General features: G+C 37.9%; 1 protein-coding gene across 7 annotated transcripts in view; it reads left to right on the top strand.

The window, feature by feature from the left end:
• Positions 1-26,757, top strand: part of TRAF3 (TNF receptor associated factor 3) — a 70,719-nt gene that overhangs the window by 24,488 nt on the left and 19,474 nt on the right. For 5 of the 7 annotated variants that reach the window (XM_071557475.1, XM_071557473.1, XM_071557472.1 and 2 more), the window contains 6 exons: positions 11,856-12,112; positions 15,134-15,185; positions 17,430-17,534; positions 18,298-18,465; positions 22,865-22,945; positions 25,627-25,701. In XM_071557475.1, coding sequence (XP_071413576.1) covers positions 11,871-12,112; positions 15,134-15,185; positions 17,430-17,534; positions 18,298-18,465; positions 22,865-22,945; positions 25,627-25,701 — 723 coding nt within the window. In that variant the 5' untranslated portion in view covers positions 11,856-11,870. The remainder of the gene's footprint in view (positions 1-11,855; positions 12,113-15,133; positions 15,186-17,429; positions 17,535-18,297; positions 18,466-22,864; positions 22,946-25,626; positions 25,702-26,757) is intronic. The other 2 variants (XM_071557477.1, XM_071557478.1) reach the window with 2 other exon arrangements.

Genomic DNA, 26,757 nt, shown 5'->3' with positions numbered 1-26,757 from the left:
TAATACTGGAATTTTCATTGCCTAGATACAAGTTATTTGTTGCAAAAAGTGGGGAACCAGCACTGTCTGTCCTCTGAAATGTCATTAGCAGTGCAACATCCTATAAGCTCTAATCTTGGGATTTAAGCGTCTTGCTCTAACAGTAAGTGTCTTCTGCATACTTTTAAATCTGGCATTTGCTTCTATTGAAAATTGCTCTTTGCATTCTGCATATCTAGACTGTGCCTGTGTGAATCTTTATAGTGCAAGCAGGTAGTCTTTATGAGCATAAATTCTCCAAGGAATCTCCGAGTATTCTCATTTAGTTTCTAGTGTAACACCTGGAGGCTTTCAGGTTTGAATTTTTAAAAATAAAAATGCATGTTAAAATGTTAGATTGCCATTAATACATTAAACAAAATTGCTGTATTCAGTATTTATTTGGTAGAGGTGAACATGATTTCATTAATATTAACTAGAGAAGCCCTCAGGCGTTAAGCATGCGAGAAGAATTTTCAACTAAAATTGTCAACTTCATATTTAAAATCTGAAGACACAAATCTCTTTAAGCCCCGTGAATGGTGTGGAAAGCACCAGTTTTAACCTGTCTCTGAAGCAGTAGCAGTACTGTACAATTCTACCAGAAGTTTCTTGGAAAGGTTGCTATCACTGCTGTTCAACTTTCTTGGCTTTGTAACAGTGATAAGTGCTGGGTTTTGGGGAGTGATGCGAAATTCAGTCAAAAATGTGTAAGTTATTCTTAAAATCTTTACATTAAGCATATCGTAGAAGGACAATATCTTATCAATTTTTGTTAATTCTCTTAATCCAGTGCAAGAGAAACCTTGAAAGGGACCTGGGTTTTTTTGGTCCTTTGTAGCATCCTTTCTGAACCAGTGCTGTAGATAGAGATGGCTTGTTCTCAAGGTATCAGTGTTACCAATTCATGTGAAAGTTCAGAATAACAGTTGATACAAACCTGCAGGAATCCAACACAGAATTTACAGTCTGCAAGATAAAATAATAAAACAGTTTAATGTCTGAGAAGGTAAACACAAAGAAGAGAAAGAAACTATAGGGTAAACTGGGAGAAACTAGGAAATTACCAGCAGGTTCCAGGTAAAAGAGTCTTTTAATGAGACCTTACAGCTGGAAGAACAAATCCTGTCATACACCAGAAGGCATCTGTGTCTAACATAGACTTGGCTTTCAGTAGCACATTCCCAAAGTCTGTGTTTACTGCAAGAGGAAGCAACACACTCCTGCCTTTCTGACATTGCTGGGAAACATGTTTTGTGAATCTAAATCTTCAGGTATTGAAAACCACAGCTTCTTCCATTAACACCTTAATAGAGGTAAGAAATACTTTAGGTAGCAGTGAATGTGAAGTTCTGGTTAGGAATACTCTGACAAATCTGAATTAAGGGTCTATGACTTTCTTAACCTTGTTTTTGCCTCCTGAAAACTCAACTTGGGTAATATATTTTTACTAGAGACATAGAAACTGAAATTCACTTTAGTATAACTAGAAATACAAGCACAAGTGGTTTAGAGGTTGTGGTTTTTTCCTTCTTTGTTCTAGATTCCATTTACAAATGTGTTTCAATTATATTTTTTTTAATCTAATAGAAAAATCTTAACAAAATACCCACACCCACACTTTTCCCAAACTCCAGGACCGTGGTAATAGAAAATAGAAAATAAATAGTGAATTATCAGTGTAGACACTGAAATCACTGAAGTTAAGCCTGATATCACTTAATGAGATAAGTGGACAGTGTTTTTGTCTTCCCTCACATTCTAATAAATAATAAAATACAGGCAAATGACAAGAGTTACTCTTTTTTCCTTTTCCTTCCTGAATGAGAAGTAATGGCTTCAGACAAAGCTAAAGACATCATGTAGAATGGTGGAGGATTTCACTTAAGATTAGTGAGAGATTGAGTTCTGTGCATGAATGTGTGTCTTTCAGACAGCTTAATGTTAAATAAAATATTCTGACAATGTCACTTGCTGTTGTTAATTTCTAGTTTAATTAATATTTAGAGCAGTGTGGAAAAGTATTTGCTTGTTTCCTGTATTCATAGGTGGTCAGTGGGATAAATGGAAGAGCAGGAAATGTTTTATGGGGATGAGTTAATTTCCATAAAAGACAGGACAGCTTTTGAGCTTCGGATGTATGCTTAAAAAGCTTACTTTGGTTAGAGTGGAAGGAATTTCATGTGGAAGTGAGATGCTGTGCTCTCAGTTTTCTGGTGTGGTCATTTTTCAGTTCCACAGTACTTCATTTCAGTGTTGAATTCAAAAAGTTTGGAGTTTCATTACCAGCTTCCTCTGAACTCTGCTCTGTTCAGAATTTTCTGGGAGGATTATTTTTGTTAAAGATGAACTGCATTTTAAAATGAATTAAGTAATATTTTGTGAGGATTCTTGAGAAGGCAGTTTTGCTGTAATTATTCATGATAAGCCTCTTGAAGTGCCTCGTTTTTTTTTCTTTTTATTTGCTCATCTCTGACACCTTCGCCTTTGCATGCTTTCTTCTAATAATTTTAGAAGATGAGGTAAAAAATCGTAAGACAGGTAGTACCTCTGCTGAGATTTCAAGGCTGGATTCATTAAGAGACAGCACAGATGCACTCTGTCAGGAATTGGCAATGCAGAAAGTATTCTTCATGCACTTGGCAGACAGCAGAGTGGATAGATAGACTCTGATTTGAAGAATGTCTATTGCTATTCTGATAGAGTTTTGAAATTTCGTTGCATTTGAAGCTGAGGATCTCTTTGATTAACAGAGTGGAAAGGAATAACATCCATCGATAGGTCTTGGCTTTAAGAAAAAAGAAAAGGTTGAAAATAACTTTAAAAGACAGCAAGAATTTCACAATTCCTACTTGGTGATTTCAGAAATAAAGAGACTTGGGGGTGTTAAGTTGCTGTAATTTGTAAGCAAGTTGTTTCTGATAATCATGCAGCCGATTTGGCACACCTTGGGAGGAAGAGGGGACTAGACTGGATTGCTAGAGGATGATGCATCTTTTTCTAGGACTGTATGCTGGGGCCAGAGTGATTTGGACATGCCATCTGCCTTAACCCTTGTTGGTTCTTGTTGGGATTTGTCATGGCTGGTTCAAATTGACTGCTGCCCAGTCACAGCACGCAGAAGTGGGAAACACAGTGAGTGACTTCTCCTTGGAGTGCTCGTGATTTGACACTGCCCCTTGTAATATGTGAACCAGTGACTTCTGTGCTGTGCAACAAAAGTAAAGCAAGCATTAGGTGTCCTGTAAAACAAGAAGTGGAGGAAATCTGGAATGATGGAAATAGCTTTCTATGAGAGCAGACTATTCAAAATGTAAATATAAGCTGGGTTTTTTTAGTTCTCTCTTCAGAGCTCATATTCAAGCATTTTGTAAAAGGAAACTACCTTTAATTTCAAATATCATAATTTTCATGGTGTTTCCCTGAATATTTTATCTAGGTATTTTTCTTCTGTAATAGATAGAACTTTTCCTTTGTAAACAGTGTCAGAAGTTCAAAAAACCCCCCAACAACTCATAGTGTTTTATCTACTTCCTCCACATAGGACTGTCATATGTATCTCAATCATGGACTTCCCCTGAACAGCAGAGGAAGAGATTAAAGTACAGTTTTGTCTGTGATCATCTGATCATCTTTTGATTTTTCTATTTTTTATCTGCTTCTGCTAAAAGCCTTGTATAGAAATACAGATCCCAGCTGGGGGTTAACTTCATAGGTGAAATGCAATAACCTTGTCTATGGGTTCAGGAAAGAAAAGAGAAAATGTACAAGCACCTGAATTGGAATTCAAAATGCTCGTAGTGAGCTTGGACAGCATTTCTCTTATGTGTTGTCTTGTGACCCAGGCTTTCAAAGCTTAAGAGGTCTTTTGATTTTTAAAAGATGTTTTTGATTTCTCACACTTCAAATGGCTTTACACTGTATTTTGGTAGTCCACTGAGATTGCAAAGCAATTACTGAGAGCTGTAGATAGCAAGTGTAAGTCAAAATACAAACACTTGATTTTTCATACTGCCTCAGGCTGAATCTTAAGGCTCTTTGGCCAAGCCATTTGTTGTGATTCAAAGGAATGCTGTTAATTTTCAAAAAAATAATAGCTGAACATAGTGTCACGTAGAAAACATTTTTCCTTAATTGCACTGAGTTGCTTTTTCTGCTGTATTTTTTATAGATAAGCAGTAATCTGTTTTAAAGTTGGGGGTGTTTTGTTCTTCCATCCAGTCCAGTGTGTTAATTCTATTCAACATGTTAATGTTAAATGTTTATTCAGCATATTATTGGATAATTACTAAGAGTGTCAGTCCCTGGGCTCTTGGGCACTCCAACCTATATTAATACTATGTTATTATTTATAAATATTTCTATTCTTGTCTTTTAATGCTGATGTAACTACTTTCCCCATCTACCCTCTATTTAGAAACCAGAATTTTGTTACACTGAGTGGGAGGGAGCATATATTAGAACTGTTTTCATGAAAGTATAGTCCAGCAGACTTGCTGAATTGAGTTCCCTTGTACTGGCATGCTGTTTGGTTTAATCCTGTAAGACACTTCACACGAACGTGTAGACTCATTATTGAAAGACATGGAGCCAAGGAAAGCGGTGAGTTAAAATAATGCAACAGTATGTGATGTAGCTTATCATTCATTTTCAGCCCTTCAGTCATCTTGCAAACTAGAGCATGGGAAATACACAATGTTTGTAATTCAAGTGACATGAACGGTTGTTCTTTGGCAAGAATATCAAGATAGCATCTTTTGATTATACTTTTCTAGGTCAGATAGGAAAAGAAGGAATAGCCTGTACCTTTGAAGCCAAAACCAGTTTTGCTCTTTGTTCAATAATTTCTACAGACATGAGCCCTTGGAGATTGTGGTGAAGTCTGGTTTAGTTGCTAGAGAACACAGCAGTTCCTGTATCAGAACAGACCTTTTTTCTACCTAGGAATATCACACTGTAATTGCTACAGTAAAACTCCTCACAGAGTTAAGTGCTGGGAGAGGTTGCTTGGAGAGGTTGCAGTATCTTCACCCTGTTAGTGTTTGAAAACTCAGCTGTGAACAACCTGACCTGACTCTGATGTTGGCCTTGCTCTGAACAGGAGGTTGGGTTAGATGACCTCCAGAGCCACCTCCCAACCTCACAGCTGGGATACTGCTCTGATAAGTGGCTGTGGAGAGCTTGCGAAGGGCAGAAGCTTCTTGTGTGGAGAATACTAAGTGTGTGTCTTCTCTGTGTTTTCAAATGTTTGTCCAATCTGCTTATATCCAAGCACTGATATTTTTTCTCCTCTCATCTTCATTTGTTCTATTACATGAATGATCTCAAGGTCTTATGAATCATGAGGCAGAGTTTTAAAGTAGGCAAAATACCCAATTTATTTTAACACAATACTGCTTTTATTTCTGTACAGGAATTAGACTTAGTATTTGAGTTTATATATATGAATGAAGGTGAGGAGTGGTCTCATATTTTTTACTATGTAAAGTTTTATCAGTGTTAGTGACTAGCAACCCTTCCCTATTTTTTTCTACCCCCCTTAGGATGTTTTCTTAAAGCGTATGCTGGAAATGTCTAAACCTTTGATTAATTGGTCCTATATGTGCTCTATAGAAATAGTGAATAGACCTTCAAGCATGAAAAATGCATGGAGGTAAAAACAAATAAATCAGTAGTTCCCCTGTACAAACAAGAGGGGGGAAAGTGTCAAGACTTCTGACCTCATGCAAAACAGATTTGATGGATGATTATCGGCTTTCAAACCTGCCACTCCAGTGCTGCTTCTGTCATGACCTGAGCATTTCTGTGGAGTGATTCTAGCCATTTGCATTTTATTTATCAGCTGTTCAGTGCCCCTGTGCAGACTCGGGGCTGGGGGGTTTGCCAGAAGGCCAGGCTGAGGTGTGGATGTCACCAGAATGGCCCTCTGCAGTAAGACCTTCATGCTTGAGAGCTCCAGAGTCAAGATTCCCATGGCAGCCTCCCTGCCATGACGTGTGTGCACTGAGTAAATTGATCATATGTTGTCACCAATATACTGCTTTCAGCTTGCATTATTGTTGTAACAAGTCATCAAGGTGTGGCAGTATATGTTGCATATTGTAATTGCACTTGGAAGCAGAACCGAGTCAGAGGACTTGTCTAAAAGAAAGATGGACATTCTTTTCAGTAAGTATGTGCTAGGAATTTATTAGAAGCTATAAAGTGCTGAAATATAGGACAAAGGAAAAGTTCAGATTGTTTTAATAATTTAATTTTAAGGTAAAGATTTCTGTGTGCTAACTTGAAGCAATAATTCTTGATGATGGAAAGCAAGTGAGCTGGGAAGACTGAAGAGCTGGAAATACCACTCAAAGTGCCTGGTTATCTGGCTCTCTGAGGATATCCTGCAGAGTACAGAAGAAAATTTCTGTGAAGAGCAGTGAAACTGATAAAACCTGGTTTCCTACTAACCTGTGCTGAACATCACATTTTTAACTCCTATTCCCCCCCTCCTCAAAAAAAACCAACCCCAAACCAACCAAACCCCCAAACCAACCAACTAACCAACCAACAAAACACAAGACCCAAAGAACCCCTGCCATTATAATGTAGGAGGAGAGTAGGACCATGAAGTTTGCTAGATCAGGAGGGAGCAGGTTTGTTGGCTGACTTGGCTCTAACTCTGCACTGACTGGCTGACTGATAGACCAGGCAGAGGGGGTGCACTTTTATAGCCTCTTGCTCACTGGGACACTGCATGAAGTTTCTGTTCCCCACACAGCTGCTCATTTTCATGAAACCTCTGTGTCCAGTTGGTTCCCACATGTTTTTGAGAGGCTGGGAGGAGACACAAGTACAATCATAAGCCCTCATCTTATTAAAAGCTAGACTGAAAAATCACAGCAGGCTACCAAAAAAACTGATCTAGTTAGGATGAGATGCTGAAGTTCGTTTTGCACTTTTAAGGTACAAAATTTTTTGAGGAGGAAAGGTTAAATCACAGCATTGGTTGGTCACTTTTCTGCTGTGATCTTAAGCTCCCTGTCCTACTTCAGGTTTCTCTTTCAGAGCTTAATTTAGGTATTGTGCAGGCAGTGCTGTTCTGTTTGAGGAACTTCTATTTTCAGTGCAAATTGTAATTTGTTCAAAAAGCTTTGCTGTCCTATAGTAATAAGCAAATTAAATTGTACCATCCATTATCCTCTTCTAAGGTACTGTAATGAAAACATTTATTTCTAATAGCTTTTTGCCCTTTTTGAATTTTAAAACTATGGCAGAAGCTTATTTGCTTTGTATTGTCAATATACTGAAATTGTCTTCAAGCAGAGCTTGCTAGGTTCCAAATCCCATGGTACCTGTTGCAGTCAAATTTTTGGGGTGTTTTACATTATATGAGAGTTAATTTTTCCCCTGTTTTCTTTAAGATAAAAATTTATTCTGAATTTTTATAGAAGCTTTTTTGCATTTCTGTATCACAAATTCGTTTTATTCCCAAAGAGCAAATAATAAATATAGGTGGTAATAAAAACATTCATGTAGATTTCCAGGATGTTTGCCCTCTTTGAGTGAGAACAACATCCTTGCTTAAACAAGGAAAGGACAAAATGCCTTTTGTTTGGGAACTCCCATGCTTTCTAATTCCTGGAATATCTTTGTCGGTAAGCTCACTTTTGCTTCCAGTTTCTAACCCTCTGTACTAACGTTAGTATGAGTTAAGCACCAACAAAGTGTTCAAATTGTTCTAACTTTTATTGCAGTGCATACAGATATTAGCTGAGGTCCAGTTGCTTGAATACCAGTTGTATTGAAGTGTAGTGACCAAACTGGAGCTCAATGAGACCTGATAGACTGGAGCAAGCAGTGCCACCCATCTGATGGCCAGAACAGTCTCCATGTCTGTTACTCTGCAGAAGGGTATTGGCATATACTGGCTGCAGGAGAGGTGGCTGAAAGAACGTAATCAGCAGTGGACAGAACCAGCCTTCGGTGACTGTGCCTCTTTTTATCTCTCTTGAAAAGTGATTGTCTAAGACTTAACAGTTTAAAAAGACATCTAAAAGTCACATTCCTCTACTGTGATGATTTTTCCCAGGGATAAGAAACTGGAGCATAAGAAGTAGCTAGTGATTAATTAGGCATTAAGATTTAGCTTGCTGGACAAGAAACCGGAGTCTTTGGCTTGTGGCAGCTTGCCATGCCTTTAGGAGTCAGAGGCCCCCACCAGAACTAGCCTGGCTTGACTGTTCTGGCAAGGCTCCTCTCCCTGCTCTCTGGAAGTATGTTACCTTCACTGCCATAAGTGCACAGTATCTTACTGAGGTGTGACTTCAAAATTGCTTCTTGTTGGCAGTTTAAAACATGATTATGGTGGTATAATCTGAGTCCTGCTGTTAAAGGTTCCTGAAAAGGAAGATAAGCCATTGCAGATGATACCCTGTAGTGGTATGGAAACCATAAGAGAAAGGTGTTTGCCAAAGGGTGGCAGCTGAAATGGTTCTATTATCTACACTTAATGTTTACCCAATCCCACATACAGGTGAAAGAGCACTTAATTCATATGCATGAGGGCATAGCTCTGTGCATGCAGACTCCTGTGTGCAGTTTGACAGACATCTCTTCTCCCCACCCTCTTGTTAAATGCAGCTCTTTCATTGTAGTAAGGTTTGTGGTGTTCTATTAAGCTCAGTTCTCTGTTGTATTTTATGACAGTACTTTATGAATGGCTTCCTAGTTTTGCTGCATAAGAAAAATGCTGGCACTCCTGGTACTGTGGAAGAGAATTCCTCACCAAGCTGGCTACTCTGGTGCTGCACTTGCTTAGCTGTTCTGGTTTGGCAGACTTCTTCATAAAATAAGTATGAAACTCAAGGCAGACAAGTCTGACTGTTAGGCATAGTGCATAGTACATTTTATTTGTCAGTGTGTTTTCTGATTGTTTTCTGTGACAAGATATCCAGTATGTCAGTTCCAAAAGTGGAGTCTTGTAGTGTTTATTTTGGTATGAAATCTTTCTTGACAGCTGACAGTCCAGCCCCGAGCAGTTTCGTAGCTCTATGAAACTCTCACCTGCTGCTCATTTGGCATTTGATACTCTCTCTGTTAAGTCTTGAATTCTCCTGTCACCTGTGCCTGCCTGCCTGTGAATAATTACTCAGTTTCCTTGAAGAAATCTTGCTTTTGGAAGACTTCACATCTCTAATTGTGTTTGGCTTCTTTTTGTTTGTAAGAAACTTAGTGAGGAAGCAGACATTCAGTAGTTGTGTGAATTAAAAGTTCAGGAACTTTGTGCTCTCTTGACTTGCCAATTGTCCTGCCAGCATCTCTTTTAGTGCCTCTTTTTCTGTATTTCTTTTGTGGGCCAGAAGCAGGCCATGTCTTGTTCTACTCTGTCATTTTAAGGAAAGCAAAATGTCTTGTTCTTACCAGTCAACTTGCTTGAAGTTGGCTTTTGACTTCAAGAATTGACAGAATGGTGGAGGTCTTGAATATCATTTAAAAATACACAGTTGCAGGGGGAAAAGAGGCATTAGTATCTATCTACAAGTTATAAACTGGGAAACTGAAACCTTTACAGATTCCTAAACTGCAAGTGTCAAATGAAACTTTCCCCTCAGTTGTGCACAAGAACCAAATAAGTCCATAGGTAGCTCTGTTTCCCCAGTCTGGATGCTCACAGGGAGTTGCACTTCCCCCTCCCCCCTGCCCCCCCATCTAATCTCTTTTTCTCCTAGAACTGCAATAAAGTACCAGGTCCTGGGCTCATGATTGTGTTTCCCCATGCCCAGCCCTGGATGTTCAGCAGCAGCAGTCATGCCTTAGGCAGTCTCTAAAACTGCACTGCTTCTGTCAGCTGCTTTCCTTTCTCACTCATGGCACTTCTCTCAACCTCCATGGCTCTGAGTCATGTTCTCAGCATCAATCTCATTTCTTGCGTGCTGGGTACAATTTCGAGGTGCCTCCTCAGTGTCATCATTATTTGTTGTTTTGTTTATGCTTGCTGCTGAAACTCTAGTTCAGGCTCTGCTTAATTTTCTGGTCTGAAATAATTGAATTTCCTCACTAATGAGAAGTGTGACTTAGTTGCAGTTCAGCACTGACTTCAGTTCTTTCACATATCGTTCTGTCAAGGTATAAGTCTCTGCAGCCTTTGAGGAGCAGACAAGGAACAGAATAACATTCTGAATAAATTCAAATTATAGATCATAATTTATAGTTGCCTTTTAGTTACCATAGAACATGTTTTTGAGGGTGTTGGGGGATTTTTTTGATGGCTTTAAATAAGACTCAATCACAGGGTCAGTGTTATGAGGATGGTTTCCTTGGGCTCTCTCTGTGTTTGATGAACATACAGGGCGGTTTCCCCTGGTCAAGGGGGCAGTGAAGGGAGGATTTTTCACTCAGCACCTCAACCCTTCTCAGCTGGTGTTGTAAAAAACATGAACTGGACTCAGCAATGAGTCACAGTGATTTTGTCTTTTCTTTCTGTTAATTAGAGTCAGCATCAGAAATCAAAAGAAATTTCCTTTTCTGTTTAGTGTGCATGAAGAATTCTGTACCAAAAGCATAGATACAGAAATGATCTGCAAGAAAATACATTTCATTACAAGTGCATGGTTTTGGGCTTAGTTAGGGAAGATAGAGATAACAAAAACTGTGTACAAGAGGGTTTGTTTATTTGGAATGGGAGACATTTGACTCCCTTTGTGGTATTGGTGGGTGTACTTTTGTGACTGAGGAGTGAACTGGGCCTCATTTCTTCCTTCTGCTTCTTAAAGTTGAATTATAACTATATCAGTTGAGGCACCTGTGGAGCAGTGGAATAAGTTTGTATCTCAAATATCAGTTAACACAGAGGGAACATTGAAGTTTGCCATTCTCTTGTAGATAGCCAGGCATTTCTCATGTGTAAATAGGTGGTGCATCCTCCAACTGGCTTTGTCCTCCACGTGCTGAGGTTTTTATAAGAGCACTTGCACTTGTTTGACTACAAGATCAACTGGGAAATTGTTGAAAATACATTTTAAAACTTAATCTGGGGTATTATTCCTCTGTTGCTCTGCTAATGCTTTGTATGCTGACCTAGGGGAAACATCATCCAAGATAATAGGTACTGTGATTTACTCTTCAATTGGATTAATTATTTTCTCAACTACCTGTCAGTTGTGCTTAGTCCTGGTGAATTAATAAAACGGCCATGTTATGTAGGCCTTTCTCTGCTGTCAGTGAGACTTTCATTGCCTGTTCTCTTCACGTGAGGATGTGCAATGAAAAGGTTGGGATGTGTCTCATAAGTAAAAACCCGTTGTATTTTTCTAAAACAGACTTAAAACCAGCATGTCTTATACTCTGCTCTTGCATGGGACAGGAAGAGTTGGCAGTGGAGCTGAGTAGTCTGTGGACACCCAGTATAGGACACTGGTGGTTGTGTGCTTTTGCAGTGGCATTTGAGCAGTATCCCATGAGGTGCTGTACCAGTGCATCTTCTTCACCGCAGCCCTTGCTGCTTCCTCCCAGGATAAAACTTAAATCTTAAGCAATACTTTTCAGAGAAAGAGGAAAATATATGGAAGAATCCCTTATTTATTCCTAGAATGATGCCCATAATTAACAAACACTTTGCTTTAAGGAACAGGTTTTAATTCTTTGCCTTCTAGAGCCTTTGAAACGTGTAGAATATTTCAGATTTGCTATGCTTAATATACTTAGGCAGTTATGTATGTATTAAGTTCACATGATGTGTGGCCATTCATCTGTTCTTGATGCTTTCTGTTTTTATGTAGTCTCTCAGATGCTGTATTTGTTTAAGTGGCAAAAGAGGTCTTAATTTCTCAGTTTTTCTCACTTTTGATTCACAGAAACTATCTTAGAGCATGGACACCAGTAAGAAGTCAGAACCCCCTTTATCTGTAGAAATGGTGCAGCAAAGAGCCAATCCTGACCGCAGTCCTTCAGCATCGATTTACGTTCCAGAGCAAGGTGGCTACAAAGAAAAATTTGTAAATGCTGTGGAGGATAAGTATAAATGTGAAAAATGTCACCTCATCTTATGCAATCCTAAACAGACGGAATGCGGACACAGGTTCTGTGAAACCTGCATGAATGCCTTGCTAAGGTAGGTTTTCTGTTGTGGTGGAACATGTTGATACCTTTAAATGTGAACTACTGAAGCTGGTGTGAATACCATTGTGGCTTTAGGAGTATGTTAAGCTAATGGCTCAAAGCAGCCTTCCACTGTTTCTTGTGTGATTATTTGTTACCTGTGTGCTGGTGCAAACATTTGTGCTCTGCTCTCGGTCAGAATAAGACAACTAAGCTTGCCATCAGTATTATTGAAACAGTTGCTAAGATGGTTTAATCCTGTGTAGGATGTGTTAGGTAAGAATTTCATTCGCTGTGAAGGCTAAACAGAGTAGCTCTTTCTCAAGACTTCTAACATGGTTAGTTTGGTGTTGAATACACTTTGTAAATTGTGTCTGTGTGAAGAGTTTGCAGAGGTTCCTTGGAGTGATGATACCTAACCTGGCTGTGGACCCAGCCTTACAGTTGGGTGGTGGGACCTTTGGGAAAGTGTCACTGCATGTGGAGCTGGAGGAGTTTTCCCGTAACTCTTCCAGCTGTTTGTCCTGGGACTTGGATGTTTTGTGGATTGCAGGAGGATCAGAAAGGCTGGCTTCCATGTTCCTGAGATGTTTGAGCCAGAGTGCAGAGTGGGTGACTGAATGATGTGGAAATGAATGTTGAGAGGTGCAGTCATTCAAGGAGTATCTAGCTTTTTAAGAAGTATTTGGGCATCAGCAGAAGTATATTTCTTTTCCTCTCGACTTTGATACATTGGTACTGATTGTATTCATTAGTGTGTTTTCAAAACTTGATGTAATGTTTGGAGACTGTTCTGCAAACTTTAATCTCCTGGGATAAACAAGCAGTGAATATCCTAATTTACTACTGAGAAATCAGAAATACGGAAGAGTTTTGTCTCAATGGATGTTGCATGCAGGACTACTAACAGGAGAAGATTTGACCTTGGAAGTCTTGGTGGTCTCATGTTTACTTTTTGTGACTCTAGGTACTGTTTTATATGTGACTTGGAAATACTGTAATATGATATCTAAAACTAACGTCTAAGTCAAGACTACACGCAACATGGCAAAAGAGTAGGAAAGATATTACAATATTCTGTCTCATGATGAAAGAGTAGTCTCTGCTGGGCAAATACAAGGGTCCATAGCTCACTAATCCACTCCTGCAGGCTTTGTGCTACAGCATGGCAAATTCAAAGCAACAACAACAAAAAAAACCCACCAGCTTTTCTTTCAATACACAATGTCAAGTGAGATGTAGTTTGTATTTAAGAAATACAGGTTTTTTTTCTCAATACATGTTTTTGGAAGACTTTTACATGGTTAATAACAGTGACTGCAAAAAAACCCAAACACCCGCCATGCTTGTATGTGCACAGGTGAACAGAGCAGATCCTTGACAATCTGAGCAGTAACAATTCTGGCATTGCTAGAATGTGGGCAGTTTTCCTTCCTTGCTGTGAGACATGCACATGTGCTTATTACAGTGCAGCTAGAATAAGTGTAATTTTACCTTTCTGACTTTCCAACCAGTCTGTTATTGGAAAGGATGCATGCATAAGGCCATTGAGTTATCTCATGATATTTAAGTGCTTGTTGCAAACAAATCCTTTACTAAAATTAAATTTACATCGTCTTTTTTTTAGGAAATAAAAAGTGTGCCATAAAACTGAAAGCAAAGTAGGTTTATGTTGTTTCTGAATTTTTCATTCTCTTTTGATATGCTGCAGCACACACAAATACACTGATTATATGCTAGCAGCTTCTGTTCCAGGGTTGTTTGAGGACAAGGAATTGGGAGTTATTGTGGATAAAGCCATAAAGATGTCTGCTCAGTATGCAACAGTAGTTTGAAAAAGCAAGTGGGATGCTTGAGTGAATTCAGTAAGAGCAAGGAAAGCATGACATTGTATTAGACACTATATGCCCTCAAGTAGATTAGTTTCCTTTTTTTTTTTTAAACTTAAGGAAATTGTTACAGATATTGAAGCTGCAAGGTAGTTAAGATGCTCAGAAATATAATGAGACACAGGACAGTCAGTTCAAGGAGCAGAAGCCAGTGAGAGGATTTGAAATAGCCATACTGATTATATAACAAAATTGAACTTTTTCAGCCTTTTACATTGATTTTCACTACTGCTAGCAGCCATAACTTAGGCTGTCAATGACTTGCTTTATGAAAGAAGTCACCTAGTTTTTACCTAGTGCTTTTCGTCGGAGTGCTTTACAAGGGAGAATGGTCTGACTATCTCCATTTTACTTAGGGAAAAGGAGCTAAAGTAGGATGTAACAACCCACTTTAAACAAAGGTGTCCTTGCCTGTGGTGGGGAGTGAAACTAGGTGATTTTTAAGTTCTTCTCCAACCCAAACCATTCTATAATTCTTAGGGCAACACCTGGCAGGTCAGAGCCAGAAACAGCTGCAGGAACTCATGTTTCCTACACTCCAGTTCCTGTTCACAGTCCGCTCTGCTCCTTATCCTGCCTGATGTCTGAGATCACAAGTTTGGTTATTAATTTACAGCTACAAGAGAGTAGTTCAGATAAAGGAGGCAGCAAGCATCTATAGCAGTTGCTAAAATGAGAACAGACTTGAAAGAGATGGATGTAAATACATTTTAACATAAAAGGATGTATAATTGACTATCAGAGAAAGTAAATTTTCCTTAGGTGTTGTTTGAAAAAGGACTCGATAATTGAAGAGACAATATTTTACCTGTTAGCACAGACTGAGAAGTGATGACAATTCTGGATAAGGTGCAGACTGAAAAATGGGGAATGAATTTTGCCACCTTGAAGAAAAACACTGCACAGTTGACTGGAGACATTGTGGTGGTTTCGTTTCTTTGGGAATGCCACATACTGTCCACTGAAAACTCAAGCATTCAAATTTATTGAAATAACATCATCATGTTTTCTCATTATAATGAACTATGTCCACTTCTAATAATTTTAAAATATATCGAATAATTATAACTTAAATGCCTTAAACCAAAATTTTTGTACTACAAAAATTCAAATGAACTAAAGTAGTTTTTCTGTTTTCTTTTCAGTTCTTCTAGTCCAAAATGTACAGCGTGTCAAGAAAGCATAGCAAAAGATAAGGTATTGTTCCAATTGTTCCTTATTCAAGAATGTGGCATATATATGTGTTACTAGTTTGTGATAATTATATCATAAGCCTAATAAGATGGCTGAGGAAAGACAGCTTTGTTATAAAAGTTAAACCTGTATTTTATATAGGAAGGTAGCTCATTTTTTCCTGTAACTGTCAGGTAGAAAACAAAATGCCATCTTTGTTCCAAAAGGTCCAGGGTGGTGTCACATCTTGCATTCACAGCTGGGAGCTGCAGCAACACATTGCAGTTGTCCTCCCATCAGCCAAGAGGATGATGAGAGATACTCCATCTCCTGTAGATGCAGAGATGTGACAGGTGTAGATGAACACTACTCCTCATTTGGCTCCAGACCACTGTCTATGCTTTCAACTCATCTCTTCTACAATGTGGTGTTCAGTGAACCACACTGGAATTAGGACAGTGTGGAGTTACAGTAACAGTTTAGAATCAGACTCTTTTTGTATGAGTAAGTTAATTCAGTGATATTCTCTTCACTGTTTTTCATAGCAGTACCTTTTCTTGCCTTTGAAAGGTTAAGGGTAGGGAAAATTCTTCTTGGCTTAGTACATGGTTTATGCAGTTTTTTACATTATTGCTAAAGTGCTCAGTAAATTCTTTGTGTTAGTAGTCTTTCTTGCCTAAATGAATACTTGTAATATAACCATTTTCAGGAAAAGGTTAGTGGGCACATTAATCTCTCCTTGTCTTAACTCAGAAAAGTTCTTTTAAATAGTTCTCAATTTGGTTTTGACATGGATGGACTCTGCAGGAGCTCGGACCAATAACCATGATACCTACTTTATTTGTCCTTTTAAGTCTGACTTTCTAGCTCTCAGTGTACATAAATATATACATTTTTTGTGAAACTTCAAATATCTGTAAAACAGAAGAAGAACAAGGCCAGTGTATACTAAATATGTTAGACTAACTGTGCAAGTCATTGTTTTTCATGAAACTGGAAACTTTTCCCATAGAATGCTGAAGTCTAAAATTACTGAAAAACTTTAAAACTTGTCTTCTTACCTTAACTTCAGTCAGCAAAACTGTGCATACTGGCCTTGTGAATTACTTTGGAAAAAGTACTGCAGTATAGGCAATTGATTATTTAAATGAGATTTGTTGACTCATTTAGCTTCCCATACACATTCGAAAAGTAAATAGAATTCAGTGACCTGTGTCAGATGAGATCAGATGAGAATGATTGCAGTGTTTCCTCCTGCACTGATCCTGGGGATAGATTCACAGTCAGTGTGGACAGATCTGCTCATAATTCTTGGTTAAATGTTAGCATGCAGAACCCTTCTGTAATTACAGCAGTGCTGCAGTGTACACAGCATCACAGAACTCCATTTGTCAAAGTAGTCATAGGTTGGGCTTGATTCTTAATGGTTTTTAAGGGCTATGAAAGCAGTTGAAAAATAACTAGAAGTTTTTATCTCTTTGGTTTTGGACTTTAAAATAGTAGTAATGGTCTTCAGTCTTTCTCTGTCTAGTTCTGCCCTTAGCAATGGGGCTTCTTGAGAGTGCAGTTGTGTTGTGTCTTTTATGGTGTATCACCCATAAAAGGTATAGAATCCAAACCCCAAGATCTCTGTTTGTAACTTCTTGTAGTTTTATTGTAGACAAAAAGTGCTGAAAGCACTTATAAACATTAAAATGCAGACACAGTGAAAACCTGCTTAGCTGTGAAATAATAAACCTCCTCCAGTTCAAGACCTTAGAAAATATCTGTAATTATGTGTTACCACTGAAGTGTAAGCAGGTGTTCCAGCTAAACACTCTAGTAATTTTGAGACCACCTTCCCTGAAATCCTTCTCCTCTGAACTGCTGTGCTTTGAGTCTATTTTGTCATATGGTATTGTGCCTAATACAACAACTCCCCAAACAATACAGAGAGTTTCAGCTTATGCAGGCCTATTATTGGCAAGCAGATAGCAACAAATTTAGTCCTTTCTTGTACTTTTCCCTTTATTGCATTTATAGTAAAACTGAAACAGTAGTAAGAGTATCTGTCCAAATATTCTGTTTCACTGGGCTGCTTCATAGTGGAGGAACCTTCCTGTTGTGCACATTCAAGAGAAATTGAATGGCAGGATTTTATTTCTGGCACATAAAGCTGGAATTAAATGACCCTTCTGTAGCAGAATTGCATGGCTTCTACTTTATGTGAACTTGTGTATCCTTGAGTGGTTCTCAACTTCTAAAATAAAGTGGGTTTTGATTTTTCAGGTATTTAAAGATAATTGTTGCAGGAGAGAACTACTTGCCCTTCAAATATACTGTAGAAATGAAAACAAGGGCTGTAAGGAACAACTATCTTTGGGTCAATTACTGGTAAGTTAATCTAACAGTTGTAAGCTTCCTTTTGAGTTTAAGAATGAGGAAATATATCTTGCAAATTAAAGCCCCTTTCAGTTTCTTGACTTGCTCACATGAGTTGTTAATTTGATTTGTAAATTACATGACAGACTTAAACTGTTTTGAAATTCGTTTTTTTTTATGAGCTATAAGAAATTGTAAAAAATCATGTGATTTCATCGCACTGAGACTTGGAAATGTAAATGCATGAACCAAGTGGTGGTTTATGGGTAGCTTTTTCTTTTTTTTTTTTTTTTTTTTTTTGGTGAAGGCATGACATTGCAGTAATCCAGTAATTTAACAGTTGTAAGGTATGGCTGCACAGCAGTTTGCAGTGAAATGTGCAGGTTCTTGCTTTGAATGAGCAAGCTCAGGTACCTAAAACCACTTAAAGCAGCATTTATGTTTAGGTGATATAACATACCTTGAAAAAAAGGTGCTTATACCTTTTGTTTAAATAGCCAGTGTGGAATTTTGGACTGTGTTAGAATGCTTTTAGTGTAGAAGTAGCTCATGTGCATCTATAATAAGGTGAAATCTGCTGTCAAAGTAAAGGGACTGCACAGTCAGAAATGTATTCCTGAGTAGATTTGTTAATGTTTGCTCTTGCTCAATACAGTGCACAAAATAATTTCACTTACTGTGGTTCTGAAGTTATTTAATGTTGGATATCTCCAAAGAATAGAAGACATGCACACAAAACTTAGTTGGATTGACTTTGTTTTGTTTGATCTTTCAGATGCATTTGAGAACTGATTGTCAGTTTGAGGAACTCCCGTGTCCTCGTGCTGATTGCAAAGAAAAAATACTGAGAAAAGATTTGCCAGACCATGTAGAGAAGACCTGTAAATACCGGGAGACGACCTGTAAATACTGTAAAAGCCAAGTCCCAATGATTATGTTGCAGGTGCAGTATTTCCTTGTGTATACAGATCAAGATTCCTTGCATTAATGTGGAATAGTAACTCTCCTTGTCCTTCTCTGTAGCTGCCAAAAGAGCTTTGGCCTCTCAGCCAGGATTAATAAGTTCAAAAAGATAATAGGCTGACTTTCAAAACATGGTTTTTTCCTGCAAAAAACCCCTGCGTTGACTAGGAAACATTTTCTTTATTCTGATACTTCATTTAAAAAATTCAGATCCACTGCCTAATATTGACACTGAAATCAATTTTGCTATGTTTTTCGAGGTTTTTTTTAAATTAGATAATAAATGCAACTACCATGATAACAATCAGGTGTAGTCCAGGAAAGGCATAAGCATTGCAACTGACTGCATCTTTCTAGGGTATTGTGTGATCTGTTATGAGAGGAAGGGGAAAAGCAATGTAAAACCAAATTGTTTAGGCATAATCAGGAATGGTACATGACAGACCTAGGACAAGTTGCTGCTGTTCTGATATCAGAGTGTCTTGTCTGATAAGCAGCATATTGTGAGTTAGAATTATAGAGCAGAGGTTGAGGAAGTCATGCTTATTTTACTTTCTGTTTACAGATAGAATTGTAACTTGACTGTGTTTGTGCTATTTCACATTGAAAAGTATAATGCTGAATCTATTTTGCTATAATTATAATTCTTTTTTAAATTCTGTCTGCATAATATCCGTAGTTTGATGGTGTTGGATCTCAGGCCTTCTTAGTATAGTAATAGTGATGAAAATTTCATTTTCATTTTTGTTCTTGTGTGTTGTTTGTTAGGGGAAGTGTCACAATGATGAGAAGCGTTCTTTGTTCTGAGATGTTGTTACAAAAAGGCATGGGTAGAATCTCACCAAGTTCTCATTTAGATTTGGCTTTCAGTTATTTGAGTGCATACTTGCAGGGACTGATACTTTAATGGTTGTGCACTACCTAGAAGAAGATGTCTGAGATGTGAAAATACACATTAAAAAATTAAGGTTGCACTGTGTTTATTCTTACACATTCTGATACAGAGGTGAAAGTGTATTTAGTTAGATTATGGATATTGTTCTTCCAGAATTATCATTAGGCTAGGAATTGATGTAAGGTAGAGAGTGATATTAAAAAATATTTAGTGTCTTAACAGGCAAAATCAGTGAGTATTAAATATTTCTAAAAACTGGTTTTTCCATGTCTAAGCAACATGCTCCTTGTAGCAGTTTCTTTTTATAGGAGTAGAATAATTAAATTTTTGAGAGCCTGAAATCATCCTTATACTTTGAGTAGCATAGAACTTTGTTTCCCTTTTATCAGATGATGATGAATGTAACACTTAAGAAATCTTTTGAACTAGTGGTAGCTCTCAAGATACTGAGAGGTTGAGGCAAGTTTTAGGCTCTAAGATGTTTAATTCACAGAGAAACAGACATTCATACTGGAAAGAAGAATGGCATATTACTCTGGAGCACAGAAAAGAGTGTTTGTAAAGTAATTGTTCTCCATAATCTTAAGTGGTGGAATTCTGAGTTGCTTTAGGAGGTTATAGGACTGGTTTATCCAGAGAGCCTGAGTGGTTTGCTAACAATGTAGTGTTATGTTGAGATGTCACTGTTTATTCTATTAAAGTTGGTACCACTATTCACCTACCCTTAAAAATTCTAAACAAGTTTGCATTTGTAAATCAGAACATTTCCAAGCAGTGTCACATGTTCTCATGTGCTTATATGGTGCAGTACATAGAAAAAGGACAGTTTTGCTTCTATGCTGCATAAGGGTGCTAAAAGCTTTCTGCAATTAGATGATTAGCAATTGGCTGCTATTTTTGATTTTTGTTTTGCCTAGATTTTTAAAAGTTCAGTGGTTATAGAACAGCAGATGGGTTTATTTGTTTGGGCCTGATAAAATGTTGCCTCGTTGTACCTTAGTATTAAGAATTAGAAGCTTAATGAAACTGTACCTTTGAATTTTAGAATCACACAATAGCTTGGGTTGGAAGGGACCTCAAAGATCATGTTGTTCCAACTGTCCTGCCATGGACACCCCATCCAACATGGCCTTAGACACGTGTAGGGATTGAGCATTCACAGCTTCTCTGGAAAATCTGTTCCATTGCCTCACCACCCTCACAGTGTAGACCTTCTTCCTAATATCTAATTTACACCTGCCCTCTTTCATCTTTAAGCCCTTCCCCCATGTTCTATCACTACATGCCCTTGTAAAAAGTCCCTCTCTGACTTTCCATAGGCCCCTTTAGGTACTGGAAGGCTTATTGTGATTTCTCATTTGAGTTTTGTCACCCAGTTGACAAAACCGGGTTTTTAGAAATGAACTTGAGTTCATCTCTAGCTTTTGTAGCCTAAAACTTTCTCTAATGTAATAATGACTGAAGCTGGCCTGGGTGACTTGAACTGAAAATGGAGATAGAGCGAGCAGACTGAGAATAAAAGTATGCAAATGGAAACAATTTTACTGGAGAGAGCATGGCTCATGTCTTCATGGAGTCCCATGACCCATTGGGTAGGAAATCCCCATTGTTGGAGGCAAACTCCATCAAGTTAACAGAGTTAGTAGAACACTTTTTCAGATCACATTTGTCTTGCCTGCTTCGTCAATTGAAGAGTTAGTTTCTGAACATCTTTGGTTTAAACCATCTAAAACGTTGGGTGCTTTTTTTCACAAACCTACGTCTTCCATCCTATAACTCCTGACAAATGAATTGGCACATTGTTCAAATGGAAATCAGTAGCCTGAAAGGTTCCTGGATTACTGTATTTTTCTGTGTATGATCCACAGAAGTACTTGGAAGTGCTTCTCCTGTAAAACTGATGCTTATTCAGAAGTAGTACAATAGGGATGTGGAAGGACAGCGCTGCATTGGTGCGTTGGCTCCTCACTGCAGCCTGGCCACGAAACAGCTGTCCCAGGCAGACCCTGCCAAGGCAATGTGGACTCAGCTCCGTGGTCTGAAATACAGCTGAGCTGACAGGGACAGCCACAAGACATGGTCATCTTGCTCCCTTGTCACTGCTCTGGAGGCAGAGGTGTTTCTGATGTGGCCCTGGCTCTTCTGGGAAGCCGTGTTAATGTCCTGCCCTCCCCTCCTTTGTGCTGGGTGCCCTGCGTGTGGTTTGTGCTGGATGTGGCATTGCCTTTTATGTGCTTGGCTGGGTGAATTCAGCTGGTTGGTAGGAAGAGGATTCTGCCACTGGAGTGGGATTACTCTGGTATATCCTGAAGTCATTGAAAAGGCTCCCTTTAGTTTCAGTGGGATGAAACTGGGATGTGGGGTGAGGAGAACAGGAGAGAATGCTGAGAAGTTGAATGAACCAAGAGTCAGTGTCACAGCTTTGTCAGTTAGTTTGGGTAGGTTAAAGAAGAGAGTTACAGAATTAAGGAATTAATGCTAGAATGGAGTATTACTTTTCTGGTTTTGTAGTTGATAAATCATTAAAGAAGCCCACAGGGCATGAGGCTCCCAGAGCCACGTGGTTCTGTGTGATACCTCCCTTCAGCACAGTGACCGATGTGTTTGGAAGGAGGGGCCCGGGTCCAGCTCTTGACTCTGAGCAGGGGTGGTCTTTTGACCTCTGCTCATCAGAAGAGGCTTATAATTCTAGAGCTTTGTTTCCTTTGCTGTTCTTAAGTACCAGAAATGCAGCATTGTGTTTCAAGTTGAATGGAATGTGTCACTTGATGAGAAATAAATTTTTCACTTTTTTTTGAGAAAACTGAGAGGAAATGTAAATTTTTCTCTTGGGCCTGACTCTTCTGTCCTTGTGGTGATAGAGTTTGACAGCTATGCTGAAGTATCTGTTGTCATCTGGGTTCAGATTAAAATACCTGCCCAGAATCATCATAAAATTTCAACATCTCTTTGAACTTTGGGTATATAATAGTGAGACCTAGTATCGGATGTTTGGGAATCAAAATTAGAAAATAATTGGAAGGGGAATATCCATACATAAGAAAGAGATTCTCTGAGGCTGGGTAATGCATGTTTCTGAAGAGCTTTTCTATGTACTACAAACTCTGACTAAGAAGGGCATCTGTAGTTGTTCTGCTTGCTCGTAAAGATGCCCATTTTTGTGAGTAATTCTTGGGGAAGAAAACTTGACTTTTATTACTGTCTCATTGTTTGAAGTAAAACCAATAAAACTGTAAGCAAATAGATTTGCTTTGCCTGGGAAAACACAAGGAAACCCTTGTTTTCCCTTCAGAATATCAAAACCTCTATCAAAAGTATAAACTGATGTTTGAGCAATTGCAGTTCTGTTTAGCCCAATTGGGATAAACATTGAAAAAAATTGTGGATTTTTTAATTATTGTAGAATGCTTTTCTTTGTGGCTAAGTCCTTTCTTAATTAAAGAGTAAAAGCTGATTTGTGGTTTCTTTGCTTTTTCCTTTGTAGAAACATGAAGATACAGACTGCCCATGTGTCATGGTTTCATGTCCTCATAAATGTAGTGTTAAAACACTCATGAGGAGTGAGGTAAGAAGTCATACCCAGTGTTGTGCTGAAAAATGAAATAGTTTTTTTAGTGAGATCTCGCAAGAATTTTGCCAGAAGCCATTTTCTTATTAAAATGTGAGATCTAAAGGAAAGCTTTTTCTACCACGCAGTTAAGTGTGATAGCATTCAAATATTTTTAGTGATTTCTTGAAAAACTATTTAAAAATAAACAGTTTCTTAGTTTTGAGTCATTATTACACTTGGCTTGCCCAAGATTAGTGCATGTCTTTCCTGCTTTCATTTTTACTAGCTCTCCCCTTGCTCTTCCCTCATTTGACCTTCATAGAGCAGCATCTTGGGAAAGTTAGCTTATGTTAAAATAAAATACAGTGCACACTGACAGGAGTTAGTAAAGACTAGAAATATCATATAAATGTGTAGAGTAATTTAATGGAAATACTTAAATTATGTTTAAATCTGTTAAGTTTGGGGGAAAAAATAACTGGTACTTAAAGAAACAGTGTAAGATAAAGGTTAATATGAGTGCAACACTTCAACAGCAGGTGCAACAATGCATAAATTTCTCTTAATGTATAGAAGCTTACAGTCATATGTAGACCAGATTAAAAAAAATTAAAACCTGGCTTGTTTGAAGTGATCCATGTTCTTGAGCATGAAAAGATAAAAGTAGCATTTGTTGAAGTTGATGTACTTAACTTCTTCCTAAAAATAGAACTTACTTACCAAGGATAGGGAAGAGCTTATTGAAATTATCATTGTTCTGTAAGCCTCACTTAAGGAAAATGAAGTTTCTGATCTGAGGATGAGCTTTTCTCTTTTCTCTGCTACTTACTTCCTGAGTTGGATTCATACCATTTTTCAGTTGCACTTGTAAATTATTAATTGTGGCAGAGTGCACAAGGCACGTAAGGCTCCTGCCAAAGTCAAATGCAGTCTTTTCTCCAAGACAATGAAATACAAAATGTATGATAGATAGTGTATTTATTAAGGGAAATGGAGCTGCTAAGAAAAGAGAATATATGTATACTGGCCACTTCTCCCAGTGCTTCTGAGTTTAGATTCTGGCTCTAGGGCATTTTGGCATATTCTTTAACCTTGACCTCAGCAGTTACTTTGAGAAGAGATGTATCTGAGTGCTTGTAAGAACTGACCCATTAAAACCTGGGTTGTTACCCACACAGTCAGAACTGGGTTTTGAAACCATAGGTAGAAACAGAACTTTAAACAGCTATTTGCCCTGCATCATATGTTGCTGTATGCTGCTTAATTGTTTCTAATACTGTGAAAATGTATATACTACTTAACTGCATGGTTAGGGGCAATGAATCTAATGCAGAAAATGGGAAAATGCCTGCCTAACAGTTTGAGAAAATTCTGTGGTGTGTACAAGTTAATATCTTACCGTAGAATAAAAGGCAATTTTCATGTTTAATTCATAACTCTTCGGCAGACTTCTAGTTTTGAGAAGTTGAAAAATATGGCATTCTTGTAAAACCTGTTAGACCACACATTTCTTTGGTTTTGTTCTTTTTTCTTTTAACTACATGTCTTTGGAAACTATACTGTGAATTTCTATGGATAGTGTGTAGAACATAACAGGTGTGTATCAGACATGAGTGACTGATGGCATCTTGGTATCAGATTTTAAAGAGTATCCTGTCTGTTCCAAAGCTTCATGTTCAGAGAAGTGTTGATTCACCACTTCTTTCCAGGGAGGTGGATGAGCTGAGTCATGTGGGACTTACGGTGTGGGAATTTCAAATGAGATTTTGAAACCCAAAAGAGTAATGGCAGATGAGGGGCAAGGCTCCAGCTCCTGACTGCTTTGTGGGAAATACAAACTGCAGACCCTGTTTTTGAAGAGAGAGTGTTTGTTGCACTGTCCTTTCCAAAAATGTCTCTCTGCTCCAACTTTTAGACAGTTTGCATCCAGCTGCTGCCCTCTGTGCTGCAATGGCTGCTGTCTGTATATATGTATATGCTTCTGTGAATTGGTTTATTTTAAAATGAAAAGTGGTCTCTACTCATAATAATCCAAGATACTGGACTAAATCTCAATCTGAAAAATGCAGGCATTTTACTAATCCGTTTTAATCCTGTGTACTGCATTTTTTAAAAATTCCTTAACTGTATCTATTCTAGAACTCTTTGTCTGTTTCATGCAGTACTTGTTTAGTCATTTTTTGTGTAATTTAACTGTTACAATTAGGCACCGAGAATTGCATGTTATGTTTTGAAAAGTTGGTTCCTCATGAAATTAGGATTAGAAAAAAATGTACTTTAGTACAGTGAAACTGATCTTAAGACTTGCTCAGAGCACCAGTAAAAAAATGAAAAATCACTTATTGAGAAAAGAGTAGCCATTCACTAAAGTTAATTGAAATCAAGTAATTGTAGTGTGTTCTTTTTGTTTGGGTTTTGTTTTTCCAATTGGGTTGCCTATTGAAATAGTCTTTAGTAGAAGTTTCACTGTATTTTAAATGTATCCCACTGTATACTGTATTGGCATGTGCGTGTGGTTTACATATGTGTATAGAGAGAATTTGCATTTGAGATCAGGCTGGAGAAAATATACACATGTGTATTGTATGTTCTGCAAATGGCACACAATACAAACCTGATAACCTCTGCCCTTTATGTTTTGAGCATTATCATGCAAAAGTCTTTTTGCCAAAACTCACATTTTTTTCCTATTGCAGTTGAATGCACATTTGTCAGAATGTATTAATGCCCCAAGTACCTGTAGTTTTAAGCGTTATGGCTGCACTTTTCAGGTCAGTATATAACAATTATACTTCCCAATTGATGAAAGTCTGCAAATAGAACCTAATTATTTGACATGCAAGTTCTGGGCTTCTCTACTTTTGGTTAACAAAAAGTCATCCAGTTGCACCAAGTGATTTTTACAGCAGATGTTTGGTTTTGCATTTTAAAAATAAGCAACATAAAAAGCCCACACATTCCTGCAGTGGTTTTTGGAGTTCAGTTATTAGGTATATGTTGTTGAAATAGGAAGATGACACATTTGAAGAACTTGTTAACTTAGGATAAGAGGAAAGTCTCTTTAGTTCTTCAGAAGATAGACTAGTAATTTCAGTTGTTGCTATGAAAGCATTTTCTTGAGCTAAGTATGTTTATATTTTCTCTCATTTGTGTGTCTTAATATTTTTACTAAGGGTTAAACATAGGTTAGCACACTTAAAAACATGTATTTTTATGTGCATTAATATGTCTGTGTGCACATAGGTGTATAATCAAAGCATGACGTTTATTTAAAAAAAATGCTTTAGATTTTAATCCTGGCAATCCCTGCAATATTTAAAAAAATAAAAAAAGCCAAACCTCAGAGTTTAGTTTCAGTATTATTATTGCAGTGTCTTCCAATATTCTGTTCCCTTACCATGTATCTTGGGGAATTTGGATGCTTATATAACAAAGAGATTAGTCAGGACATTTCAGAAACCGCTGACAGGAAAAAATGGAGTTTATCTGATAGTGTGATTAATTTGTTAGCCTGTGACAATTTAAAGAGACAAGAACTGTAAGGAGCAACACTTCTCAATAGACAACTTCCTGCAGGTATTTCCAGGTTCTTAAATAATGAGCATTCATCCTTTTAAGTGTTAACAGTAATGCTCTTAGTGGTAGAGCCTAACCCTGCCCACTGTTATGTCGTATGTATTGCCATTCATTTTATGTATGTATATGTGTGCATATATGTACATATATCCACATATATATTTTTAGTATTTTATATAGAGTACATACCTTGAGGATCATACCTTTCAGTTGCTTTGCAGCATATCTACCATCAAAGCTAATACACTCTG

The sequence above is a fragment of the Pithys albifrons genome, chromosome 6, assembly GCF_047495875.1.
Source record: "Pithys albifrons albifrons isolate INPA30051 chromosome 6, PitAlb_v1, whole genome shotgun sequence".
NCBI lineage: Eukaryota > Metazoa > Chordata > Aves > Passeriformes > Thamnophilidae > Pithys > Pithys albifrons.
Note: the sequence above shows the minus strand (reverse complement) of the source record. Positions and strands in the feature narration are given on the sequence as shown.